The sequence below is a fragment of the Pagrus pagrus genome (assembly GCF_965226575.1).
Source record: "Pagrus pagrus genome assembly, chromosome: 6".
Classification (NCBI taxonomy): domain Eukaryota; kingdom Metazoa; phylum Chordata; class Actinopteri; order Spariformes; family Sparidae; genus Pagrus; species Pagrus pagrus.
This window is the reverse complement of record NC_140190.1, coordinates 5,685,570-5,712,591: the sequence shown is the minus strand read 5'-3', so window position 1 is coordinate 5,712,591 and position 27,022 is coordinate 5,685,570. Positions and strand designations below refer to the sequence as shown.

Sequence of the window (27,022 nt, the reverse complement as noted above, 5' to 3'; positions counted from 1 at the left end):
TCCATACTGCATGCTACATCGCAGTTTACATAATTACAAATGTATTCTATTGTCCTCCTATTAGTTGAAATCAATGTTCATGTATAATGTGAATGGGCTTATTTTGCCAGATCCATTGATGTAGCCATTGCACGAGGCTAAGCAGCGACAAAGGGTGGTGAACAGGAACTCTCTATCTGGTGGTAGGATACTTTGGCTGCTCAGGTTTCAGCCTGAGTGAAACACAATGCAATTGCGTTTTGTGACCTTGCTCTTCGCACAGTCCTACCAAATCCTACTGCTCTCCCTCCCTGCCTCCCTCTCTTTCTCTACCTCACACACATTTGCTCCATCTCTCTTGGGCCCCCTCTGCCTCATCCACTTTGATCTGATGCAATTGCTTTATTTAATTCATCAGCATCAAGATTTCAAGGTCTAATCCGTTGCACGAAACGATTATGCAGCTGTAAAAGTGTGTCCACGGTCTCCTGGCGTGACATCACACGGAAAAAACATGAGAAGTGAGCGTGAATCACAACATATAAAGAGGGATGATGTCACCAGCATGAATCACCACATACTACATGAGGTACCATGCTTGTCCTCCCTGTTTTAAAGTGAAGTAGGCCATGCTGAGGGTTCACTTTTATAAGTGCGCGTAAATAGGAAATGTCCTTCGATTATTTAAGACTACCAGCGTCCACTAGAGGAAGACGTCGGAGGAGTGGCGGTATTGTTTCTGCCCAGCCTTCCAGCTCTCTTCTGCCATGTCTAAATTCAGTGGCACAGGAGCCTGAATAATTCATTGGTTGAGTGAGCTGTTGCCTTGAGCCTAGTGTGACAGACATGTTTTCTTAAAGAGACGATCTTGTGTGTGTGCGTGTTTCTATCAGAGCCTGTGGAGCAAAGACTCCCACCCAAATCACATGCAACATGGAAACAACTGAGACAATCACATCATGGATTTAATTATGAATATAAAGGTAGACCATTTCTCCTTCTGGAGCTCCTATTTTTGATTGGAAAAGATGACAACAATGAAAAACTTGAATTCTGAATTGAATAAAATACCATAAAATAAAGATATTTTAATAACGAATCCACAAAAGAGAATTCTATAAATATGCACTCATAACCAGGGGATGGATAACAGCATTCATCAATCAGCAAATAATGGAAAAAACAACCTACAGTAATCAAATTTCATGTCTATCTTTCTGAATGACTCTGGGCACATAACAACGCTTTTCCCTTCATGGATCAGCTTGTGTCCAGGCCGTGCTCTTCCATCTCCAGACATATGTAGTCAACATATTCTCATCCAGCTCATACAATTTTTGTGTCGCCTGTCCTGCTGTTGTTGAGGTGTGGGAAAAACACAGTACATCACATCCTGGGTGCAGCCTGAGAGTTAAGCTCCACCTGGTGGATGAAAAATAAACGGACGCTGTAGAAAGATTCAGTGAAATCAAGGTAAGAACAACCTCGAACAACCAACGTTGAAGCTGACTCATCGGCTCAGGACCACAGCGGTGACTGCCTCCAAGCTTTGTTTTCACGTCAAAAGATTTTGGTGGCTTTCAACTTGCAACCGTGCCAGGTTTGGGTGGCTCCAGGGCGAATACTTCCTCATTTCCTGCACATCAGAGCTTTGGCATCTTCCTGGCACATCAACTGAGTTGGCACATGCGTGGCAGAGCAGAGGCAAAGCAGTTTGCATCAACACATCTGTGCCCTCCTTTTCCTCTCCTTCTCCCAGATATTTATATTTATCTATTTATCCATATTTGCAGTGGCGGATTTAAGAAATCTGGGGCCCAAGGCAAAGGCAGGCATGGGGCCCTCTGAAATGAGAAGACAACACACAAAACAACAGGTCAGTTATACAGACACATACATTTTAACAGAATACACATGTATTATTTGTTTTACCTTTTGTCCCTCTCTTCCTGTCCCTTTTTCACATTGTCTCTCTCCCTCATTCTGAAAACAAACAGAAAACACAGTATAAGGCTCTTACCCAGTGGTGAAATGTAAGTATATTTACTCAAGTGCTGACGTAGACATATTAGGATTTCATGCAACTTCAATTTTGTCTGCTTCGCTGTATCTCACGAGGCAAATACTGCACTTTCTACTCCACTACTGTACATCATTTACGTTGCTGGTTACATATTTCAAACCCTTCCTGCCCAGTGAAAACCATGTACCCTCAAAATGATGATTTAATGCTAATATTTGTGATAAACTGAAAGAGTCTTCCTTTGTGGGGCAACTTCTTCAGCCAAAACTCTTTAAAAAATCGTCTTGGGCCAGCTGGAAAATACATCATGACAAGACTTCAGTGAAGTTAGTTTTAAGTTGGATATTCGACATTCGCAAGCCACTCCAACATTTCAAGTGCACCCGTATTGCAGACTTTACGGTAAACACATGGAGAAGACGGCGTATCTCATGCAGCCAGTGTAGGTACATGATCCCAACATGATTTTAAGTCAATTGATCACATGGCCTTGAAGCTATTGAGCTAAAATGCTAATATTTACATACAAAAGTTAATAAAAAATAAAAGAAATTAATAAAAAATATTTAGAGATGTAAAATGTAAAAACAAGAGGCGTATCTCATGCAGCCAGTGCAGTTACATGATCCCACACTGATTTTGAGTCAATTGATCACATGACCTGGAAGCTATTGAGCTAAAATGCTAATATTTGCTAATAAAAATTAATAAAAAATATTTTGAGATACAATGATTGCATCCTGCATGGATTTCAGCTAGTCACACTAACGGAAACAGGAAGACACAGACAGTTATGTCAACACCTAGCAAAATAGAAAAAGTTTCCTCTCTGTTAGCTCTTACTACAAAACATGTATTCAGGGACACGCATCAATTGATAACATTTTGAACTGACATTGCTGCAGATGTAAAAAAAATGTACCGTGGGTCATTTTTATAATCTATTTTACAAGTGAAGTCCCAGCAGCTAAGTCATAGCTTTAAGGTCTGAACATTGAATGCAATTGTATAAATCACTGGCTTTACATCTTTGATCAAGAGTTTGACCCATATCATTTTAGAAATGTCATATTTTACCTTTTAGAATTATCTATCCCAGCTATTGATCATTAAACGAGCCTTGGCATGTGGCCCATTTAAACACTATCCTTAACAAGTTGATTTTAATTTCATTTTGATTTGAATACAGTTCCTAAAATTGAACAGTGTATCTCCATCTTGGGGGTAGTAGTTGTTAATTAACTTCCTTAAGTTACATAGTTTCTGATGTTTTCTCAGCCTCTGTAGCAAATAGAAACGAAATTCAAAGCTTACTTCAAAATGACTCATACGCTTCTGCCTTCAAGGAATACTTATCGATATAGGGGGGAAAAAAAATCACCCCTTGGACAGTTTTGATACTCAGTAGTTTATCTCTACACGACGGACCCTCCCCAACAGGTGTCGAGGTCGTCGTTGTTGTACCTGCCGAGTGTGGGTTGCTAGCCGCTGCTACTGCTACTGCTGCCGCTGCCGCTGCAGCTGTTGCTGCCGCTGCTACTGCCGCTACTGCTGCTGTTGCTGCTGCTGCCGCAGCCGCAGTGAAGACAGTAGTCACTTTCTGTAACTTGGAGATCAGCTTTCTGTTTTCCTCCTTCTCTCTCCTCTTGTCAGCACGGCTGGGGTAGCTTCTTTTCATCTGTCTCTTTTCTCTACATTTCTCTTCTATACTCTCCTCTTCCTCTCTCGCCACTTCGCGCCGTTTGTTTTCGTTTTGCTGCTGTCTTCCTGGATCCGTTCTGCACATGCGCAGTAAGATGGACTGATCCAATGTAGTGGATACTGAAGGGGGGGGCCCGACACACACATAATACGATTAGCATTCTGCTGGCATTTTAGCGAGAGGATTTTAATCAAAAACATAATTAATGTGCGCAAATAAGTAATAACTGTATTAACTATAACTGTATGAGGATTTTTATGGGGCCCTCAGGAAAGTGGGGCCCTAGGCAACCGCCTAGTTTTGCCTAATGGTAAGTCCGCCCCTGCATATTTGTCTATTCTGTAGGTCTTTCTGAGGTTTGTCACATTTCTTCCCTGGAAAAGTTTTTGGGTGAGGGTCTAAAAGTAGAGGTGTCGTATGCTGCGCAGATTATAAATCCCATTGAAGAGAATGATTTGTGATATTAAAACACAAAAAATAATTGTTTAGCTTCAGCAAAACATCATACCTACCTGCCTCCCTGGAAGTTATAGTGACAGGCGACCAGATGAAATGCACCGTTAACTTGAGTAAAATTGGAATTTCTCTTGGTTTGAACATTGTTGGATACATTTGGGTTAATGTAAATACACAAATCATAAAAATACATAACAAAGGACACATTTGACATAACATTAACCGACCGAAGATCTCAGGGCCAAAGAAAAAACTCCACATATTTGTCTAGATTAATGGAGAACAGTTTATTGTAGAGTTCAGTGACACATTTGAACACCATCATCCTGACATGTAACCTCAATTTCAACAAAATCTCATGACAAAAGGAAAAAACTCTTTCAGTGACATAAGTATTTGGTACAGCGGGGGAGGTTACCGACATTTCACCGTTACGTTACTTGCACTGGCGCACAGACCACTTGCACAGTGGCCACCTCAACATTTACCACAGTTTAACATCCATCACAGCCACAGAGGGGGACGACTGGCTTCGTCTAACCAGCTCAGTGAAAGCAAAACGAAATCTGTCCACGACCTGGAACATGGGATGAAAAACACAAACAGTCATTGTTGAAAGCCTCTGTAAAGATTGACTGTAAGATGCACTCCTTTTTAATTATATTGCTCACATGACAAAAAGACCCAGAGTGCTCATTTAATAAAAGGCAATACCCTGCACAGAATAATTCATATGTACAGTGTGAAACTGTGTGGAGAGTTTGTTAAAATCACTCTTATGACAGAAATATTACTCTTAGTCGGATTCAAGGTCACACTTTGAGTTCACGACTCAAACTAAAATAAGTATACTGTAAATGACGCTTGTAAAAGTACAACTTCTGCTATGTACGAAATAAACGTGTCACTATTAAGACCTAATTCAAAAGCTCGTATCACTAAAACACTATTAAAATAAGTCACTAGCAATATATGATTATTAGGCTGACATTTAGCAGCACCTTCAATGGTAACATTACAGTACCAAGTGTAACGTATTATAACACCTTCATGTATTTTGCGAGGGATGGACACACAGGAACGTCTGACTTCAATACAGCGTTAAAGCCACTGTTACCCTGCCATACCATGCATAGTGCACAGGATCAACGCCCGGTGTTCCCACATTAAAAACATCGTAAGGGCTTCGTGACGTGTGGTGATCTCTCAATGCTATAAATGTACGATTTCTACCTATTTCAACGTGAAGAAGTTTTTTACTATGTGCGATTTTTAGGTGATCAGTGAAAATTTCTGCCTCTATCTAACTACCCATGGTAACTAATTCGACTACTAGACTACGTTTGTAATTTCATTTAAGTTGTGAGTATACTAAGTGGCCCCCTTTTTTGATATGACTGTGTCAATTTTGCAATTTAACAAGCAGAAAATGTCATTAGAAAAAGCATTACTTATGAAATAACTGCTGAAAAATTAACAATCATGGAGTCCTTTATAAGACTTTATAAAAAGAAATATTAAAACTGACTAAACCTTTCCCCTTATCTTTTTCATGATATGTGATATAACAGTTTGTAGCTCCTATTTTATTATTAAAGAGAGAAATGTCGTCTGGATGTTTTGAGAGAATGTGAAAAAAACATATTGACTGTATCTTTTATTACTTATTGTGAAGTTGCTATCAAGGGGAAAATATCTCATTAAAAAGTAACTTTTATGTGCTGAATTGCTCACTGAAGAAGGAGGTGCGACTGAAATCCTCCAAATACACAAGTTAATGAGGAAAACTGTTACTCACTAGCTAATACATTTGGGTGCAGAAAAAACACTTAAAGGAACAGCAAGAGATCTGGAGAAATATGCTTGTTTGTTGTTTTTTCCCAGGGTCATGGATTGATATGAGTTTCATCTCTCTGCATCCTGTTAAGAAATAGGCCAACGACATGTTTAGCTTAGTTTAGTGCGAGAGCAAGAAACAAAGGCAGAGGTCTGAAGGTATAGTCCGAAAAATGCCTCCTTGGACCAAAAAACCCAATTGTAAGACAGCCTTTAACTTCAACTCCATTTTGCGCTTAAAGTTATAGTTCAGGTCTTTTGATGTGGGGTTGTATGTCTTTACGTTGCCGTCAAACAGGCACTACATTTCCGCTTGTACGTAGGAATACAGGCGTTGTACGGTTGAGTGCCAAAGGAAAAGGTTGTTAAAATACATCTTGCTGCTGGTACGGTTTACAGCAGTACAATGCCCTCATTCCTACCGGCGCTACGCACTGCCTCTCCACACAGGGGGAGAGCTGACGGTCATCTACTGCAGGGCAAACACTGACAAGGGATAAGTATCCAATAAAACCCCACATCAAGAGACCAGAACTATCCCTCTAACATCTTTGGACATGAAGAAAAGGAGGTGACTTTCGTCGGGATGGCAACATTAGTTGGGGGACTTTTGTCATCATAGTCAGGTGAACGTCGTTGTCATTAACATGAGGTCATCATCATGAAATAGTTGAAGTTGGTTTAGGTTGAGGCATCAAAACTACTTGGTTAGGTTTAGGAAAAGAGAATGACTTGGGTAAGTTACGTACGTAATTTGGTGAAACTTGTCCGGGGAATATATTGGTTAGCTTGCTGGCTAACAAGATAAGTCTGTACCGGGAGCAATAATTTCTTTCCACAGAATGGTGAAGTCAAGTCACGTTTTTAGGCAAGGTTTTTAACTTGCTAGCCATACCTACGCTAACCATTTCCATGTACTTCGTGCTAGGCTAGCATGAGCCCGTATAGCCTACTGTATTTCTCTTAACAAAATGCAGATGACACTTTCATACCAATCTGACTGGGCAATGCCACAAAAAAGTGTATTTCCCCAAATCCTTTAAGAATGGAAAACACAGGAGTCTGTTCACTGGGATGTCAGACAGTTATTCTGAGTGGCTTAAAACATGGTGTAAAAAGCCATGAGCGTAGGTTAAGCTATTGCAGCTTCCCATCCTGGAGTCACTGAGGCACTACTTCCTTCAAAGAAGCCAGGGCTGAGTGGATGCGGACATGAAGCCTGTTCTCAAAGTCGTAGCCTGTAAAATCCTCCTGAAATATTATAGATAGACAGATAGATAGATAGATTAGTCACTTGTAACATGTGATATATTACATTTCTAATATTATCTTGGAAATAAAAATTAATTTCAATGATTGCTATACAAATCGTTTACCTTTGATTGAAGGAGCAATGATCTCCCCTTTCCCATCGTCTGGATTGCAATATTAAAAAGACTGGGTTACAACTGAGCATGTGGTCACATTTTGTACAATCCATATGAAAACGTGAATGAATGAAAATATGAATGCCGAGCGCAGAAGACTGACCTCCGGTTTTGCAAGGAGTATACATCCGAGCTCATAGACGGCGTACGGCTGAACATAGGAGTTGATCTGTCGTCCGTACTCATCTCTAGCAGCCAGCTGGAACGCCTGGATCACAGATAAAGTGAAGAGGAGTGCAAGTTGAGTCACATTAAAAGTGTAGATTAACTGGAAAGTCATTCAGCGCTCATCGTTGACTGGTACCTGAATAGCATCTCTCATATTCCCATGACATTTGTGAACGGCGCCCAGAAGGAGGTGTTTCAGGCCTCGGCACGAAGCTTCATCTAAACTCTGTAACACTGAATGAACACGAAGATGAAATCATCACACAGGGGTAAAATTAAATTCCTGGAAATCTGGCTGCAGCTGACTCGGTTATGTTGGCGTGGATCATGAAGGTTACCACTCACCCTGATTCATTATCTGCAGTTTAGATGAGGAGCAGTTTTGAAGCGCTTTCCACAGATACAGCACTTCAATTACGCCCAGGATGCATAGCTCTCTGGTGGGGGAGATCTTTCTCAATCTCTCAGCCTGCAGATAGGAATCAGACAGAGGAGGAAAACTTCTGTTAGACAGCTGCGATGACTTTTGAAAGACAGAAAATGGTCAAAATCTGCAGCAAACCCTCGACTGGGAACCAGAAGAATATGTGAGCTCATGTTTCATTTGCTCTGACAGATGGGTCTCAAAATGTTAGCATAGATGCTACTTTAGCATCTGTTATATCAGAACTGAAGAGCATATTTAATGCAAGGAAGAGCAAAGGACGGCACTAAAGGCTTTTCTCAATAAAAAGTTGTTTTAGCTCTTCTCTTGACTGACTTTGGTAAGAGATTGATTTACCAACTGGCGCCACAGGTGTTAGCTCTCTTCTACAGTTGATCTGATTGAAGTGAGCCTGTGACAGATGGTTCATCCATCACCTGCCAAGTCATTTTTTAAAGTTTGTGCCCTTTTCCAAACAGTTGCTGGCCGTGTCTGTCCAGATGGTTCGGTGTAACACACCATCTGGTGGGACAGCTTAAGCGAGCTAGCTCTCTTCCCTAAATTATGATTCAGTGGGAGCTAACAAGCTCACATTTCATCTGTGCGTTGAGCTTCTGGATGGTCTGCTGTCACGTTAACTACCTCAGCGCCACATCACACTTTCCATTGCACTTGATTAGTTATAGGTCTATCCAGGTGGTCTGGCACTGCCAGCTGTCAAAACTCACCCTTTTGACAGCAAACTGCTCTATCTGGTTGTTTTTCCTCTTGAACAGCTTCTGCACATCTTTGAAAACTCCACTTGCTCCATCCAGGTCACCTGAAGCCCCCTGACACACTGGAAAAAGACATAAAAGACTACATAGAATACAGTATAGACATACAGTATACAGTATGTTAGTGTGTGACAGGCTTACCTCCGGTCAAGTAGGCGTAATAGCACTGCGACCAACGCGACTCATTCTTCAGCCTTTCAAACGACCTGAACGCATCTTCAAAATTCATCTCTATCATGCTACACCAACCTGGTACGGAGACAAGCAGACAGAATAAAATGAATCCCTCCATGTCTTGTACGCCAAGTGTCAGTATGTCACAACTAACCTGATGAGTGAACACGTACCAATCTCATAGAGACACACATGCTGGATCTCTCTTTGGTCTGATGCAAGCTCTAATGCATCATGGAAACAGGCCAAAGCACTGTTGATATGGCACTAGGGACAGAGAGAGAGCACACACACCAACAGTGTCACGCTCGTTATGTCAGACACACACTACATGTGTTGAATGTGAGTGTTAGATACGTAGATGGTGGATCAGACTTTGGTGAGTTAATGAACAACCGGACATGCGTATTAACTGTATGTGCTTCAACAGAGACTGCTGTACCACTCTTCTGTAATTAGCTTGTGTATTTGTCATCTATAGTATTTATCCGGCATCACAAATAAACCATGTACAGCATCAATAGACTCGTTAAAGTTCGAAAATATGTGTCATCACCAGCCCTGAGCCTGCTGTACGTACCTCTAGCCGATGGACCCGACCTTTAAAGAACATGAAGAGGGATGAGTTGGGGTAAACCACCGACTTTCTCTGCAGAATAGCTTTGGCTTCCATCAGCCCCTCATGTGTATCAGAGCCATCCAGAGCAAAGAAAGGCAGCACTACTGTGTGGTACCACAAGAGGGCCAACCTGAGCAACACAACAGGAGATTCATCTCAGTCTGTTTCCATCTGAAACTGTGAAACTGAAGCTCAGTGGGGATCGGTATTACAGTGAATGTTTATGAATGAAACAGAGCAGTTCACTGTTATGCCGTATGTATACTTATGTATGACCTTTAACCTGCTATCAAAATATTAGTTTACAGTTTGACGGATCAGGGAAAAACATTGAAATCAGTGAGAGTATTAAGGGTTTTTGGTCTTTCTTCTTTGGAGCCACTGAGCCACTTCATGCTCAGGATCTAGTATCAAGGCTTCTTTGTTTTCACCAATTATTGTAACTGCATTAGATAATTTGTTTTGAGCTACCTGGGGGCAGCGCAACAAGCTCTAAACACATCATCACATCACTTTATTAAGTAAACAAACATTAGCAGCAACATTGGCATTCATTCAGAGCGAAGTCTCCGGCCATCTGATGAATGTAAGTTTTAGCTTTTAAGCTTCTTTTCTAGTTTCCATCAGGTTCTTAGTGGCTAAGTAAAAAGTGGCTATACTTGACACGACATATGCAAAATAGCGCTTAACTCGCTGAGATAAGGCCAAAAATGACATTTACCGTGTGGACGTAAAATATGAAGTATTTCACTGAACTACAGCTTAATCTAGTAGAATGTGCAAAATAGGGCAAGTCGATATTTTTGTGTCTAATACAACCTGAGCCTACTCACGTAGCCAGCGGTGCCTTCATGTCCTTGCTCTCACTCGCATACATAAGGGAGGACAGGCCCTGGAGACGGTCGCCGGGGAAACCCAACAGGTTGATAATCTTGAGCAGGTGTGGAGGCACCATGGAGATGCACAGGTGGAAGAGACCGTAGCCGAAGCTGACGGAGCCCTTGAGCCGGTCCAGGGCCTCCGCCGTCACGCCGTTCTCCACAGGAGCGTTGTGGTTGGCGTTGTCTGTCGGGAGGGACTCCTGGTGGACGGAGGACCTCCGCTGGCAGGTGTCCTGCAGCTGGCTGATGTCACTGTGGCACTTATTGTACATTTTCCACGCTTTACGAAGGATCCAGCCTCCTTTGATATAAGCTGTGAGTGGAGACAAGAGACAAGATACTTTTGATGAGGTTTTTCATGGAGATGCTCGAGTGGAAGAATGGGACCATAATTTTCTGTAATACAGTCATGAAAACTAATCAACATACTAATGATCAGTTCAGTCTACTGATTATTATATTCAGCCATGGCAGTAGTGGTGCTCTAGGGATGGAAATGATTGTCTGTCAGTCCACAACTTTGGTCAACACTGAAGTATCTCAACACTTATTTGATAGACTGTCATTAAAATTCATTTGGATGCATATTAAAGCTGCTGTAATGATGTTTTTCAATTACAATAAATGTTAAATAGCCCTATATTCCATCAGTAATCACTGTTATAGAGTTTGTGGGCAGTAACTCATGTCTCTCCTCCATACGGAGGTGGTCCTGTCTGCTTGTGAATACATAGAGGGCAGGATGCTCCTGTTTGCTGTCTGGTGATTACCGCCATAGCAACGAAATCAGGTGTTTCAGGCAGTGCAGAAGCCGTGTTTTCTCTGGGACAGAGTAACTCTGTTTTACATGCACAAAAATGCTACGTAACACATTTTTTTTTAAAAAAGGCAAAAACCCCCAAAATATCACCTCTTTCACATTAGCACGTTAACATTCTGAGATTAGCATTTAGCTCAAAACATCAGTTTATGTAAGTAAAGCATCACAGAGCCGCTAGCATGACTGTAGATTCTTCCTCATGTTCAATAATCAATTAACTGTTTTATCTTTACTGTGATAAACAGGTAAAATGCCTGTTACAAGCTCCAAGAATCCAACTGTGTCACTTTTGAATATTTAATTATACACAACCCACAGAGCTGACTCATAGATACTCAGTTTGTAATGAAACCAAACAGAATTATCAAAATCGTTTGATTAGTTCGACTAGTCACTTGACTAATTAAGTAGATGATCGATTGATCGACTAATCCTTCCAGCACATCATTATACTGTTGTTGAGTCACCGTACACAAAATTGTGTCGATGACGTAACGTGCCAAACACTGGTTGCCATGAGAGACAGACATTGAACGTCCTGCTCGGTGGCTCGCGGGTCACATCTGATTACCTGAAAGTTCCTGCTTGACGAAGGAGAGCACGGCGAGGTACACCTGACAGTCGGCAACGATGATTTGTCTCTGTAGGCGGTCCACCACCACAACGCCTGACCTCTGGGAGTCCATCTGTAACACACACACACACACGCACATTCAATTAGCAGTATACACACACACACACACACACACACACACACACACACACACACACCCTGCATGGTTCCCCAGAGGCTGGCAGCCAAAGTAACAAGGAGTTTCCTGAATGACCGAGAGCTGCTAGACAGCCCCCTCACTCACTTTGCTGATTACATTTCACAGAAGTACTAATTGAATCTGTGTGTGGGCTTGGCATGATCTCACTGCTGCCTGCATCATTAGGCCTGATGTCGATATGAACTGTAGCCTGCTGTGGCTGCGATATCAGGGCACGTCAGCAACAATGGAGCGGAGGTTAAAAATCTAAACGTGTAAATAAGTTTAATCAACATCATTCATTTCAGTTGATGCTCAACTTTGACAGCGGCGCTATTATCAGAGTTGTATTCCCATGCAAGAGTGCATACAATACAGTGTTTGACTGCTACCCACACTCTTTTTTATCTTGTTTCTGATTGTCTCAATGACTCCGGCGCTGTCGCTCTCACACAGTTTCTCAGTGGTCCTCAGGTCGTCGCAGGCCGTCTGCATCTTCTCCTCCTCGAATGTCATCATGGCATTCTGCAAAGGCAACGCAGCAAAAACAGTGTGTTACCGACACATCTTCAAAAAGAGCGGTGATGCATAGCTTTATTATTCTGGTATTAAACTGTCTTGTTTTACAGAGCAGATCTATGCACAGATCTATGCGTGAGCAGGCTTATAATCAGAGACATCTTGTAATTACAATGAAGGGGTGTTATGTAATACTCTTGAAAGGGTACAAAGGGCTCTTTCTGCATAACAATGAATGGAGCAACACAGTGACATCTGTCCAGCTGCGCGTTTGGAGTTGGAAAGATGCTACACAGCGAACACAATCGGAAAATCTTTGCTCTGATGTTGCTGAAAACCTCTTCAGATCACCTTGAACGAAACGAAGTAGAAAGTACAACGTGACAAAAAACACGTAGTGATATCTGAGAGACAGTCATAAAGTTTAATGGTTCGACATCCTGATATTTCTCTTGTATAACGGATGCAGTCTCTTTATTTATGCTGCATTAAACTGTCCCCGAGCATGTAAGAATGGCCATCACGATTGGTCCGATGATGCTGCCCCCACCGCCCCCGGGGCCATGTTGCATCTGGGTACAGAGGATGACATCATCTCTGGCTTCATGGTGTGTGAGTTTTGTCATAGCAATGTGTATCTGCGTGTGTTTGTGTGTGCGAGAGTCCACCAACAAGCTGCGAAAAAAATCTCCCTCTCCCATCACTGATGCATGCAGCGTTACAGTAATGTGCTCGTCTGCAAGAGCAATGCTGTTCTTTGAGAGGAAGATGCATCCATTATGTTAATGGATGGAAAAGCAATAGAGAGGATGCCAGTGGTGACAATGGTGCAACTCATTTGACAGATTAGGTTATTTCAGGTCTCAACTGGGTGCTTTTCTTATATACTGTGATGGTATGGGCTTGATGTAACTCTCAGTTGTATTAAAGGAGACCTATTGTGCTTTTTCATTATTTCCCCTTTCCTCCATTGTGTTTTATGGGTTCTTGTGCATGTAAAAATCTTCAGTCTGCACCAACAGAGTTCGATTCTGTGACTTTGTGTCATCACACTATGTCACCATGTCACACATTTGCATAATTTATGCCAGCGGCTAGTTTAGCCCAGATGCTCTGTTGTGAAAATGAGCGTAATATATCTCCTCTAATCACTGTTCAGCTGTTTCTTAGCACTAGCTTTTATTGGATCAGTTTGTCACCAAACTCACCAGGAAACTGACGAAACTGGCCCCAAAGCTCATCAGTGGGCTCTGAGTCCTACAGAAAGACAGAAACAAAAAAAACAAAGTTGAGTTTCTTTTAAAACTATACACACAAAAGCAAAAGAGAATGAATCACACACACAACTGACAGGAGCCGTGCACGGTAACTTTTCCAGCAGGCGTAAACGGGGAGTGCTCAGGAGCAGGTGCAGTCACGGTTCCCGTGTTCAGCTGTCGCGACTGATTTCAGGGGTCTAACCGCTGTCTGTTTGTTTGACGTGCGGTGTCCACTGTCCACCACACAGTACTCACAATCAAAAAAAGAAAAAAGAAAAATCTGATGTGCAGTAACGACTTGAAAAAGGAAGTCAGACTGAGATAAACACGTGATATAAACCGGGTACATGGATGATAATAATGTCATGTCTTTGTCAGAAACATTCAATCTGCAGTTGGTAAGACAGACACCAGACAAACAGGCTTTAAAGGTGCACGATGTAGATTTGGAAAACAAATTTAAACTCAGAACGGTGACATTTACAATATTAGTAAGATAATAATACAAACATTAATATTTATTTGGTGTATTTCCACAGCTGAATAAACAAAGTGTCCTCAAACGGAAGAAAGGGTAGAAGTGTCCTGCAAATATAATCAAAGTAAAGCTATTGTTGTCCTTTGCTGGCAGTTTGTTCATTCAGTCGTGAAAAATCATTTTCCCCTTCTTTTTAAAATTTCGTCCCCAAAACTACATACTGCACCTTTAACATGCAGCCAATGCAGTACTATTTGAATTACACTGTGCTATGTGTGTATCATGTTGTCACTGTGTACAGTGGCAGTACTCTGTGTTCTGGATGTCACTTTGACGTCTTGGCCACCTGTAACATTTCCCTTTGGAGATCATTTCTAATTTTACATTCCAGGTACGAGACATGCAGCATCCCGTCACACATGATCATGTCCAGCCTGATCTAATCATGCAGTAATTACCGGTATCTCCTGAAGAGCTCGTCGCTCTCTTTGAATCCGTTGTTGAGCAGCATGTTGATCCCTTGCAGGGCCATCTCAGCATCATCTATGTGCTCTGCCTTCTCCTCTACCTGCTGCTGCTGCTGGGACTGCTCGGGACCCGCCATTGTTTATACCACAGCTCAGTGGCTGTTTGATTACACCAGTGCGATGGAGGAGAAGAAGAAGATATGAACCTGTTTCCTCTCTGAAACAAACCCGCATTGGTTTATTTCCACTGATGAAGGAAGGAGGTTAATTTAAAAAAAAAAAAAGAGAGAGGCGCCTCTGATCGGCTAAAGAAGAAGAAGCAGAAGAAGAAGGAGAAGCTGGCTCCAGACGTCTGTGCGCCTCGGGGATAGGCCACTGATGCCCAGACGGGCTCGATCACGCCGCACTCCAGCGATTCACACTGATCATCTTACTCACCGACAGCAGACGTCCGTGCGCTCATTCATCAGCCAACACACCGTGATTTACCTCTAAAATCAGCCATCCGTCAGTTTTTCTTCCCCCCCCTCTGTAACTCAGCGCCGCGCAGCAGCATTACATAACGAGCGTCCAGGCTGCCGTGCTGCTCTGCGAGTCCCACGTAACGCGCTCGTCAATCGGCCTGGCGTCATAACGCACGGCGCATCGCCGGGAGGATGGAGGGATGGGGCCCGTTGAGGCGAAGCTGCATCCTGTCAGGCTCCATCGCTCAGACCCCCTCCACACCCACAGGGCTCCAGACCCAGCCCCTCGCCTCCGGCCCGGCAGCCAATAGACGCACAGATCGAGCGGCCTGCACTGAAAACTGCCTCCTCCGCATCCTCTCCTCTCTAACAGGTCTCCTCAAAGTTTTTACCTCCAGCAGAGAAAGGTTTGCAGCCGTGGTGATTAGGACCCAGTGACTCCAAACCAGTGCCACAATGTATCACCACACAGCTCAAGGAGACACCTCTTTTTAATGGACATACTGCTTCTTCTGTTTTATATCAATATTTTTATATTGACATGGAAGATATTGAAAAGAAAAGTCAAATCCAATAGAAACAGGTGTGTCTTATTTGTCCCATTTAGGAATACAATTCAGCATTGGTCTGGAGTCACTGGGTCACATGACATCATAGCTATTGAATATAAAAGCCACTGTCTTATAAAAAATACACACAGTAGCAATCAAAGTAAGTGTGCTACATGAAATCACTTTAGTATTATTAGGGGTGAATGTCTGTCAAATATCCAACCTAAAACTAACTTCACCGCGCGATCACAAGTAGATCTGGCTGCCTTTTAGAAACGTCCTTCTGTACGATGTATGAGTTGTAGATGCTTCATCAAAGTGCAATCCATGTTGTTTCATTGGTTTACTACGACAACCACAGACACAGTATTTCAAGTATTTCTTAATTGTCATATGCACAACAGTAACAGTGAAATTGTTCTTCCTCCATGAAACGCTGCAGGCTGTAGCCACATTTCATATGTCTTTACATTTCTTCACATTTCAATAGACTTCATACTTACTCCTCATATGTGACTATAATTCAAGTCTAGTGAATTGTCCCTTAAACTGCTCTGCATGGTCAGATCTGAAATTCAGCTGTGTCACACAGACGAGAAGAGTCAACACATGATTATCCTTTGAACTGTTTTGCAGGGGGTGGTGCCTCAGCACCGGGCCACTGAACTGTCAGAGATTGTATCTGAAGTGTGGATGCAGAGTTCAGACAGTCTGCTGTACTCATTAACTCTCAATCCAGACGGACATGGAGCTGGGATCAACTGTTACTGCAGTGAGGAGTAACAGGGTGCTGGTTGGCGACGAAGTCTGTCCTGCTGTCGTCGTAATAAAGGATGGGAAGATTCATCAGATACTCTCCCACGGGGACTTCTCTGGGGCCTGTGAGGTAAGATTGCTCCTACTGGTCTCAGTTTGTGCATGCTCCCCCTGGTGGAGTGAAAGTGGATGTATGCTCTTAAACAAAGGTGTTATCCTGTCTGTGACTGTGATGACAGGTGCTGGATGTTGGTGACAGTGTGGTGATGCCAGGCATTGTAGACTCTCATGTACATGTGAACGAACCAGGCCGCACCTCCTGGGAGGGTTTCTGGACCGCCACCAGGGCTGCTGCAGCTGGAGGGGTGACAACGATCGTGGACATGCCGCTGTAAGTTGGACACATTTGATCTCCTGGTCAGGAATAGGCAATTTGTATGGTGGATTATGACACACAATGCAACCTTTTTCTTTGATTGAAACGTTAATTAAATATATTAGCATATCATATTATGCTAATGCTTATGTTGAATACATTCAGATGTTAAGCAAAAACAAATCACAGAATTTCTCCCAAGAACAACAGTATTTTTTTGATCATCTCAGCCCATATAGTAGTTGCAATATAAAATAATCTTAACCTCAAGATGCTTTTGACAAATGAGCCCAAGGTAACAGTATCATTTTGGAGAAATTCGATTCAAAGTCACCACGAGTGATTTTTTTCTTTCTTTCTTTACAACAGAAATAGCATCCCTCCAACTACCACCCTTGGCAATTTTCGTGACAAGCTGCGGGAGGCGACAGGGAAGTGTTTTGTGGACACAGCCTTCTGGGGCGGTGTGATTCCTGGCAATCAGGTAGAGAGGAACAGCTTGGACAAAATGAACACATTCTCAGCCAGACTGTGCTGAATTATGACCAAAGCAAACACAAACAAACGCTGTCTCCCTGTAGCTAGAACTTCAGCCCATGATCCAGGCGGGAGTGGCTGGCTTCAAGTGTTTCCTCATCCATAGCGGGGTGGAGGAGTTCCCCCATGTGACTGACATTGATCTGCACTCAGCCATGAAGCAGCTTCAAGGCACGGGAAGTGTCCTGCTGGTAAATCACCTCCTGCAGCATCTTCCATAACGTCTGTAATTATTAAATCCACATGCCCAAATGAAGTACAGTAATGTAAATTAATTACCTTTTGTGTCGTCTCCTGTAGTTTCATGCAGAGTTGGATGTTCAGCACGCAACAGAAGAGGATGGAGGTAATAATTTAACAGTGTACAACAGATCTTCTGTCTGTGGCAAACCTGATTTTATCAGTTGCAGTTATTAGGTACACGTTAAGTTACACATTATTTAAGGCTGGCCATTATTGACAAAATCAAACATGTTATTTTGGTGGCACTTTACAATAAGGTACACACAAATATGAGTAGTTGCTGATTGGCAAGAACTAGAGATGACTCATTAACTACTAATTACATAGTTACTCTTTTTGTGTACCTTCAAATAAAGTGAGACATCATACTGAGTAGTTACCCTATAGACTTATTAATTACGTATTACTTAATAATTAGTTACTCTTTTTGCGTACACAGAAAGAGTAACTAATGATTCGGTAACTACTAACTAATGAGTTATCACTAGTTATCGCCAATCAGCGGTTGGTTGATAGTTAATGAGGAACAACTCATGAAGAAAGTATGTTGATTCACAGATATTAATGAACTAATCATTACCTAATGATGAATTATTGTAGTATCTCAGTCTCTTCTGCAGTAACTCATCATTATCTACTGTATAAAATGATTGTTTTCAGTAATGAATGTTCATATTTTCCTTACCTCCGGTTACACCACCTGAAGATCCTACTCAGTACTCCACCTTTCTGCAGTCCAGGCCAGATGTCATGGAGACAGAGGCAATTCGCACTGTCACAGAGCTCTGCCTCCAGTACCAGTAAGAACACCAGCAGAGTAACAACTAACTATTAAATGAAAGGAGATAAATCCGGATATGTTTTAGTGGTGTTTATCAGCTAACTCTCTCTGCTCCAGGGTGCGGTGCCATATAGTTCACTTGTCCTCTGCAAAGCCGCTCAAACTGATCCAGGAAGCCCGGCAGGCTGGAGCACCCCTAACAGTGGAGACCACCCACCACTACCTCAGCCTGTGTGCGGAGAACATACCTGCAGGGGCCACACAGTTCAAGTGCTGCCCTCCCATCAGAGGAGCTGTTAACCAGGTGAACAGAACAGGCTGCACAGCAGATGGATCATCTGTTTTCAGTCTGAGCCTCAGCATAAAACTATACAGCAATTACCTTAGATTCTTTGATCACCAGTAGATGCTCGATTTTGTCCCCACAGGAGCAGTTATGGTCCGCGCTGAAAACTGGGCAGATTGACATGGTGGTGTCTGATCACTCCCCCTGCACCCCTGACCTCAAGAAACTGGATAGTGGAGACTTCACCCAGGCGTGGGGGGGGATTTCTTCTCTGCAATTTGGTGATTACAGACAAGAGGCGACAATCACAAACGCAATCCTCGCACCACTGCTAAAACAAAATTGAATGCACTGTATTATCAATGTCTGTCTGATGTCTGACATTTCCAATATCACAATGCATAGGCCTTCTCATTTGCTAGTGAAGCTACAGACCCCAATAAACGTGGGTATCTGTGTTTCTGCCCGTCCAGACGATTTTCTGAATATCTTTACCCCAGAAGCAGATTTCCAAGAGGTTTGTTTTCAGTACCAAATGCCAAAACTCATAGAAAAAGCTTAGTTTTGGTTGTTTAACAATGAAGACACCACTTCCCATGATACCACGCTACTACAAGACATTATCAAACTACGTCTTTTGTTTTCATTGTTTTGATTGAGCGACCCCTAGTGGCTAACTTGTCAACAGCCATTGTTCTTCCATCAAATGTTGAGCAGTGTATAAACTTTATTTATTATTTTCCATGACTTCTTACATGTTACCTTACCTGACCCATGGGAATATATTTCTGAAGCAACGTTATCATTCTCTGCCTCAAAAGTCAAAGGTCATCAACTCATCAGTGTCCATTGTTCATTGACTCTGTAATGAGAGAGATTGATGCGAAACACATCAGCGAATTAATGATGTCAAGTGAAAATTACATCCCTTCCACTTACTGTAGAGCTTTTGTTTGTGGATTTACAATTGATATCTGAATATAGAGCTTTTGACTGTGAAGAGGAAAATGCACCAGCATCACCGTAAAATTTCCATGGCTGCTGTCACAGAGTCATGGCAGGTTTCACATTATTCGCTGTCTGTGGAGCCGCTCCAGGATTAGTCTCTACATGACAAATCCTTCCCTGCTTTTCAGCAGAAGGAGATACTGGGTGAAATTCACAACTTAAACCTGGCCCATGCAATATTACAGGGAATTTATATGCAAATTTTCTTTTTAAGGGTGGATTAGATGTTCCCTTCTTCCCTCCTCCCACACATAATCCTCCTGACAGCCACAGACACCGGGCAAAGTTCACAGCGAGGTAAACAAGAGCTGTGTGCCGGTTTAGAGGACGGAGCAATCATTTACTGTTCAGACAGAGAGCGTGGTCAAAGTCTGACAGCAGGAAGACTGTGACACTGATCAACAATGTTTGCTTCACAGAGAATAAAGAAACATCCTGATGTGACGGTACCTTTAAGACAGAAGTAATGAATGCAGGACGGAATAAATATTTAATGGTGTGAACTCAATGCTCCATAGGCCTGTTAATCACTCTGCCACGTTTGAACCATTTGCAGGATTGCCCCTGTTCTGGAGTTCAGCCAGTAAGAGAGGCTTTCAGCTGTCTGATGTGGTGAGGCTCCTCAGCCGACGAACAGCCCAGCTGTGTCGTCTTGACGACCGGAAGGGCAGCCTCGCCCCTGGCTACGATGCCGACCTGGTCGTATGGGACCCAGAGAGAGAATTCAAAGTTAGTCATTAATAATGTCATTAAACATCTTTTATGACACAGGAAACTCATTTACTTACATTATTTTCATCTTAATTTCATTTTTCTTCGCAGATTAAAGAAGCAAGCGTACATCATAAAAACAAGGTAAACCACATTAAACGTATAAATGTTATGATCACACTTGATCGTATTTTTATATGACTGAGTGGGCGATGGTGTGTGTGTGTGTGTGTTCACAGCTAACTCCATACCTTGGCGTCACACTACAAGGAGTGGTGTGTGCCACCATCATCGGGGGGCGGCTGGTGTACAGAGAAGGCTCCTTCTGCCCCGAGCCTCTGGGGAAGCATCTCCTCCTCCCTCAGAGGAAATCTCAAGCCCAACCGTGAAACACAATAACAACAACAAGCTGTAGTAAAACCTCAACGTGTCTGACTTATTGTGTTGTGTGAATCTGTTGAGGAGAGTGCACCATGTTGGTTCTCTCACACTGCTTGTCATTGTATTTTAAAATCTAAAAATGTTTACATCACAATTTCAGACACTTTTTTTTTTATAACCCTATAATAGTGTCAGATATTTGATTCAAGGGCAGATTACTAACCAAAAATTGACATAGAAAGCTGGTAAAAGATCTTATCCACAATGCTAAACAAGTAGGGAATCAGCGCAAGAGATTTACTTAAAGCACGAATACTTAAATAATGCAAGGTAGAAGAAGGGAGAGTGAGAGGGAACACATGGGCCAGGAAACATCAACTCTCTCTTACGACTATGCCCACTGTTATCGTGGTGATCCGGTGGCAGATGCTGACATACAGCGCTTTTCAAAACGTACACGTTCACTGGGCAAAATAAGAAGATTACTTAGTACGTCACTACGGTTTGTGTTGTGTGCAAATGGAAGCAGCATTTTAAAGCCATTATCGGCCGATGACATGCCAGTATCATTACTCTTTACATGACATACACCCTTGACATGATGGGTATGTGGGTGAAACTGAGTGCAATATACTAGAACTACTTGGGGAGAGTACACAACTGATGACATTGGCCATATTTCTCCCAGCTTTATTTACTATCACCAAAAGTGAAAAGTTGGAAACTTGGAAATCAGACCATCATTTTGTTTATACCCTTAAATCTATTACACTTTTTATGAGACTTTCAAACATTGTTTGAGGTTATATACACTGTCCAAATATTTATAAGTGAAACTCATGAATCTCATCAACTTTAACTGGTCAGAACCTACAATCACCTGATTCAAAATGTTGTCTAGTAGCATCATCTACACTGAGTTGTAAGTGTGGAAAATAGGTTGGACATATTTATTTGGGTAAAAGCACAGCAGTGTAATAGTTGAGCCTTTCGTTAGTCTTTAGTCAATGATTAACATTTCGGACATGCTGGGTGACTTCACTGTGCGCACAAAGCGACAAGTGTTGACAGAAGAAGACAGATAAAAGCAGAAAATGTTGTGACGGACTCCTGACCTGAGGACCTCACTGGTCAGACAGGGGGTGTGTGCTTGGTCGAGGTTTTACTTCACCTACTTCCACAGCTTTTTTTTGGATTGACTGCATTTGTCACACTGCTGGGAACATGTCGTCCTTCTCCGTACCGCCACCAAAATGCCTGCAGAAGAAACCGCTGGCCGTTCCACATCGTTACATGTTTGGACCGGGACCTTCCAATGTTCCTCCAAGAATTTTAATGGCTGGGATCAATCCCGTCATTGGACACATGCATCCAGAGATATTTGAGGTAAGTCAGTGGGTTAAACACACATGATGTCGTCTATCAAGGAAGAGAAAGATAAGAGGAAAGTCAGACTAAGCAGACTGTAGCACAAACTGTGGAAATGTATACACTTTCAAAGCTAACAATGAAACTATTTACACAATCTACATTGTAATGTTGGAGTGTGTGAAGGATTGTAAACCTTAGATATCCCTGATCAGTTAAGATATATTTGTACATTGCACAACGGTTTTCAATATTTCGTTGTGCAAAGAAAAGTTATCTCATGACACCTTTCATTTAGAGCAGGTCTAAAGTGTGTAAAACAACTGTCAATGTGTGCTTGTATTGCTATCTTTGTGAGGACTCAGTTTAACACCATCGTAATGAGGACATTTCTGTGTTGTGAGGACATTTTGGCTGGTGGTCACTACTTCAAATGACTGAGGTTAAAGGTTAAGTCATGGTTTAAGGTTAAGGTTAAAATAAGGTTAGGGTTAAGTCAAGGTCCTCACAAGTATAGAGAGACAAACGTGTGTGTGAGAGAGAGCGAGAGGGCTGCAACTAATATTTACTTTCATTTTGAATTAATCCCATTTATTTTCTTTATTAATCAGTGGTCCTTCAGAGATTACTGAAGTGTCCATCACAATCTTTAAAAGCTCAGGTTGACATGTTTAAACATCTTAAATACCTTTTAAAAGGAATAACAAAAGCTCTAAAATGACCAATATGACTGAAATGATCCAGTTTTTAGGAATCTTGCGGATTCATTTTCTGTCAATCGACCAATCTCGAGTCCTAGCTTTCTCATGATTGGACAGATTTCAAGTGTTTTAGCTAACCTGTGTAACGACCACTCAATTAGGGCAACAGGATACAGTACCGTAAATATATTTCTATTCAAACATATAATATTTCTCACTAACATTTGCTCATTTAATGTCTCAGATAATGAATGACATCAAAAGTGGGATCCAGTACATGTTCCAGACTCAGAACAACATGACTCTGGCTGTGAGCGGCACCGGCCACACCGCCATGGAGTGTGCCATCTTCAACACAGTGGAGTCCGGAGACAGCGTGCTGTCTGCGGTCAATGGCATATGGGGCGAGCGAGCAGCAGACATGGCTGAGAGGATAGGTAATAATAAGAGTGTAATTTTAAAACGGCTCAGTAATCTAAGAGCTGGGCACTGTAGTTTTTACCGGTGTATTTGTTCGGAACTATTTTCAGCTGTGGATGAATACAGATTTGCTGAACTAGTATTTATAACAGTAGGAAGTTGTATGTGGGACTGTTTTTATTCATCCACAGAATATCATGTGTGTCGATCCAACAGGTGCCAGAGTGAACACCATCGTTGCGCCCCCTGGTGGCTTCTTCACTAACGCAGAAATTGAGCAGGTATCACTGACTCTCCAGCTCAGATTTATTCTGTCAAAGCTACTGTCCGTCTGATCAAACTATTTTCTCACCACAGGCCTTATCGAAATACAGGCCGGTGGTGCTCTTCCTTGCACATGGAGAGTCTTCTACAGGAGTCTTGCATCCTTTAGATGGCATCGGACAGCTGTGCCATAAGTAAGATGCAGCGATCACTCCTCCGTCATCATCACATCTGTACCAAAATTAAGGCAGATAACAGTTATGTTATGATTCGTGCCTACAGGTATGGCTGTTTGTTTCTTGTTGACTCGGTGGCATCAATTGGAGGGGCTCCTCTCTGCATGGACCAGCAAGGTTTAGTACGAAATTCTGATAGATGTTTCCAGTTTCCAGACGAAACCCTTTTACTGTGAGACCACCAACTATAGATTTTTCTGGGTGTTTGTGCTGTATTTTCAGGAATAGACATCCTATACACAGGCTCCCAAAAGGTTTTGAATGCTCCTCCGGGTACAGCACCCATCTCCTTCAGTGAAAGAGCATGGTGAGAAATGTATACACAATTAATAATTCAGGATATAGTGTATGTTACGTGGATATTTAAGGTTGAATGTGTCCACAGCCAGAAAGTATTCAACCGGAGGACAAAGCCTGTGTCCTTCTTCTTGGATTTAAGTTGGCTTGCAAACTACTGGGGATGTGATGGCAAGCTATCAAGAGTGTAAGACACCTTTTTATTTTCCAACAGACAGGAAGTGATTACATTTCAAACTGTGGTCTTATTTTTAGCCAGACTTGCACAATCACCTGAACATTGCACTGTCTTCTCCTTTTCCGCTCCATAGATATCACCACACAGGTCCAGTCACTGCTTTCTACTCTCTGAGGGAGAGTCTGGCTGTCCTTGTTGAAGAGGTGAGACAACAAAACGATTTTGCATCTTTCTACTGCCTGAGCAATTCTGTACAGACAGCCAGCGAGTTGTCCAGTGAAAAAAACCTATGCGCCAACAATTCTTTGGTCACAACAAGGCATAAACTTGAATCAGTCATTAACTAGCTTTTACATTTTGAGCATGTGTGCAAAAAAAAGAGGCTCTACTCTGAATACTGTTGGAGCAATATGCTAGCAGCATGGCCCTGAGCATGGCAATGTCTGTCAGCTCACCACTTTGGCCTTGAGTGAAATATCTCTACAACCACTGAATTGATTTTAATGGAATCCTGAGCAGATATTTGTTGTCTGCAGGGGAGAAATCCTACGGACTTTGTTAATCCCCTGACTTTTTCTCTTGTGCCACCATGAGGTCAAAGTTTCACAGTTTGTCCCATTCTTTAGTCAATGCTGTGGCCACCACAGTGGCAAAACACATGTAAATAGACAAAACACTAGCAAATTTAAAAAAAATATCCCAATGAAATTCACAACATGTGCAGCATTAGGGAATACACTGCAAATACACACAACCAAACACATGAACGTGCTTGCCCTTATTGGCCACAGTAGGTCAATAACCAATAACTGCAAAACAAATCACATTCCCATCAGCTACAGCTATAGCAGATGTTAGCATGCTAAACTAAGACGGTTGACATGGTAAGCATTATAACTGTTAAGCATCATCACTTTCATGAGCATGTTAGCGTAGCATTACCATTTAGCTCAACGCACTATGTACAGCCTTGCAGAGAAACTAGCATGGCTTTAAACTGTTGGTGTTTTGTACTAAACCCAGATTAGTACCCTGAAAATGAATATGTACATAATGGTAATATGGGTTCTGGTTCAGCTATACTATAATGTTTGGGCCGTCTGTTTTATGCCTTTTTTAAGGGTCTGGAGAATTCATGGGAAAGACATGGAAAAGTGGCGGAGTATTTCCACGCCGGCTTAGAAGGCATGGGTCTCAAACTTTTTGTCAAAGACAAAGTGAGTTTTAACACAATCATGATCATCATTTTATAATGACCTGTAGTGGAATTCATATCTACAAGCAGCAACAACAATAATTGTTGTAATAATATAAAATGATAACGTGCTAATTCTGACTTCAATTGGTTGTTACAGAAAGCAAGACTGCCTACAGTTACCACTATTGTTGCGCCTCATGGATATGACTGGAAAGAGATCACAACCTACATCATGAAAACTCATAATTTAGAGATTTCCGGAGGGCTTGGACCATCTGTTGGCTTGGTGAGAGATTATTTATATACTCTTGTTTTTATTCTTATTTTAACCCACCAAGATGCCCTGTGTAGCCTTACTCCCATATTTTTTTGGTCTTTCCAGGTGCTGCGTGTGGGACTTATGGGATGTAACAGCACAAAGGCCAGCGTTGACATGGTGCTGGAAGCACTGAAAGATGCTCTGAAACACTGCCATAAAAGCAAAGTGTAACATGTTGCTGTTGGATGCTGTGGAGAAAATCCCGAATAAATGTTGTTGTCATAAGGAAGAGACTGTGTGAAATAAGCAAACCATTACTCTCAGTTGAGTGGGGTTGTATATATGTATACTGTGTTTTCTCATGGTGTGCTTCTTTTATCATTCACAATTAAAACTTCAAACATGTTCTGTTGTTTTCTGTCCACATCCAACAACCAACAGAACAAAGTGGTCATTGTACTAATTATCATGTGAAATCTAAACACCTTATCATTTAAAGAGGGACTTGCAGGTTGGCGACACCAGTGAATCAATGTGTTAAACAAAATCATGTAGGATCTAGATTATTGAAAAAGAAATTTGACAAATCCATACACGCTACAGTAACATCTAGAGTCGCTTTTTGTCCACCTTAAAAAGACAAATTAGAGAACAGCTAGGTCAAGTAAAAAAACACTATTTCATTCAACAACTACACATCCCATGAGTCATAGCTGTTGGTATATACCCATAAAGCTTTGTGGGAGCTGTAGTTGTTGAAAGGTGTTATGCTTTTCATCCTGCTATCAGTACAACAAGAAAAGTAATTTGTTACACAGGGCTGTGGTAGAATATATACCTTGGAACATGGTTTGAATCTTGCCCTTAAAACTAGACACTAGACCTACATGAATATTATGTCTTTGTTGCTTTTCATAAATTAAATAAAACAATTAAAAAAGTAAATATCGGCTTCTCCTTTGTTTAAATTCACCACCTGTGCTTTGTGCCTTTTTTTGTGTGTGTGAATATTTGGATTTTATTATAATTACTATATCAAAAGTGTAAATAGAATGTACATTCAAAAAATCTTATAAAGGGAATTATTTTATATAATATAATATATGTTAGTATAATCTGATTATTTTATACAGTAAAAACAAGCAAAATTAATTGAATTTGTATTATTATTAATTTAGTGTATTTTTCTGTAGTTTTAAGGAAGACTGTCATTTAAATAAAGTTAGTAAAAAAAAAAAAACAATAAC

General features: G+C 41.7%; 3 protein-coding genes and 1 long non-coding RNA gene across 5 annotated transcripts; 2 read left to right on the top strand and 2 right to left on the bottom strand.

The window, feature by feature from the left end:
• Nucleotides 1-923: 923 nt before the first annotated feature.
• Nucleotides 924-3,814, bottom strand: LOC311258558. Its single transcript, XR_014622754.1, has 3 exons — nt 3,467-3,814; nt 1,912-1,962; nt 924-1,823 (listed from the first exon to the last, which is right to left on the bottom strand). It is a non-coding gene; the product is annotated as an uncharacterized lncRNA (long non-coding RNA).
• Nucleotides 3,815-4,428: 614 nt separating this feature from the next.
• Nucleotides 4,429-15,372, bottom strand: LOC311258584 (tetratricopeptide repeat protein 39C-like). The gene is made up of 14 exons (XM_084354998.1): nt 14,752-15,372; nt 13,765-13,813; nt 12,434-12,562; nt 11,857-11,971; nt 10,418-10,778; nt 9,546-9,714; nt 9,139-9,232; nt 8,933-9,040; nt 8,744-8,853; nt 7,937-8,060; nt 7,728-7,825; nt 7,527-7,631; nt 7,373-7,411; nt 4,429-7,247 (listed from the first exon to the last, which is right to left on the bottom strand). Exons 1-14 carry the CDS (start codon nt 14,895-14,897, stop codon nt 7,158-7,160), a joined length of 1,737 nt encoding a protein of 578 aa, XP_084211124.1. The 5' UTR covers nt 14,898-15,372; the 3' UTR covers nt 4,429-7,157.
• Nucleotides 15,373-15,508: 136 nt separating this feature from the next.
• LOC311258585 (allantoinase, mitochondrial) lies at nt 15,509-20,908 on the top strand. The gene is made up of 12 exons (XM_084354999.1): nt 15,509-15,597; nt 16,412-16,661; nt 16,771-16,922; nt 17,277-17,391; nt 17,489-17,635; nt 17,745-17,790; nt 18,394-18,487; nt 18,586-18,772; nt 18,897-19,035; nt 20,319-20,491; nt 20,585-20,617; nt 20,713-20,908. Exons 2-12 carry the CDS (start codon nt 16,521-16,523, stop codon nt 20,860-20,862), a joined length of 1,377 nt encoding a protein of 458 aa, XP_084211125.1. The 5' UTR covers nt 15,509-15,597; nt 16,412-16,520; the 3' UTR covers nt 20,863-20,908.
• A 657-nt stretch (nt 20,909-21,565) lies between these two features.
• agxta (alanine--glyoxylate and serine--pyruvate aminotransferase a) lies at nt 21,566-26,098 on the top strand. 2 transcript variants are annotated; one of them, XM_084355001.1, is made up of 11 exons: nt 21,569-22,240; nt 23,168-23,360; nt 23,560-23,624; nt 23,701-23,801; nt 23,890-23,960; nt 24,066-24,150; nt 24,229-24,327; nt 24,452-24,521; nt 25,440-25,535; nt 25,674-25,802; nt 25,899-26,098. In XM_084355001.1, exons 1-11 carry the CDS (start codon nt 22,079-22,081, stop codon nt 26,004-26,006), a joined length of 1,179 nt encoding a protein of 392 aa, XP_084211127.1. In that variant the 5' UTR covers nt 21,569-22,078; the 3' UTR covers nt 26,007-26,098. The 2 variants fall into 2 exon arrangements, with proteins under 2 accessions (XP_084211126.1, XP_084211127.1); XM_084355000.1 differs by having other exon boundaries at nt 21,566-22,240; nt 25,674-26,098.
• Nucleotides 26,099-27,022: the final 924 nt, after the last annotated feature.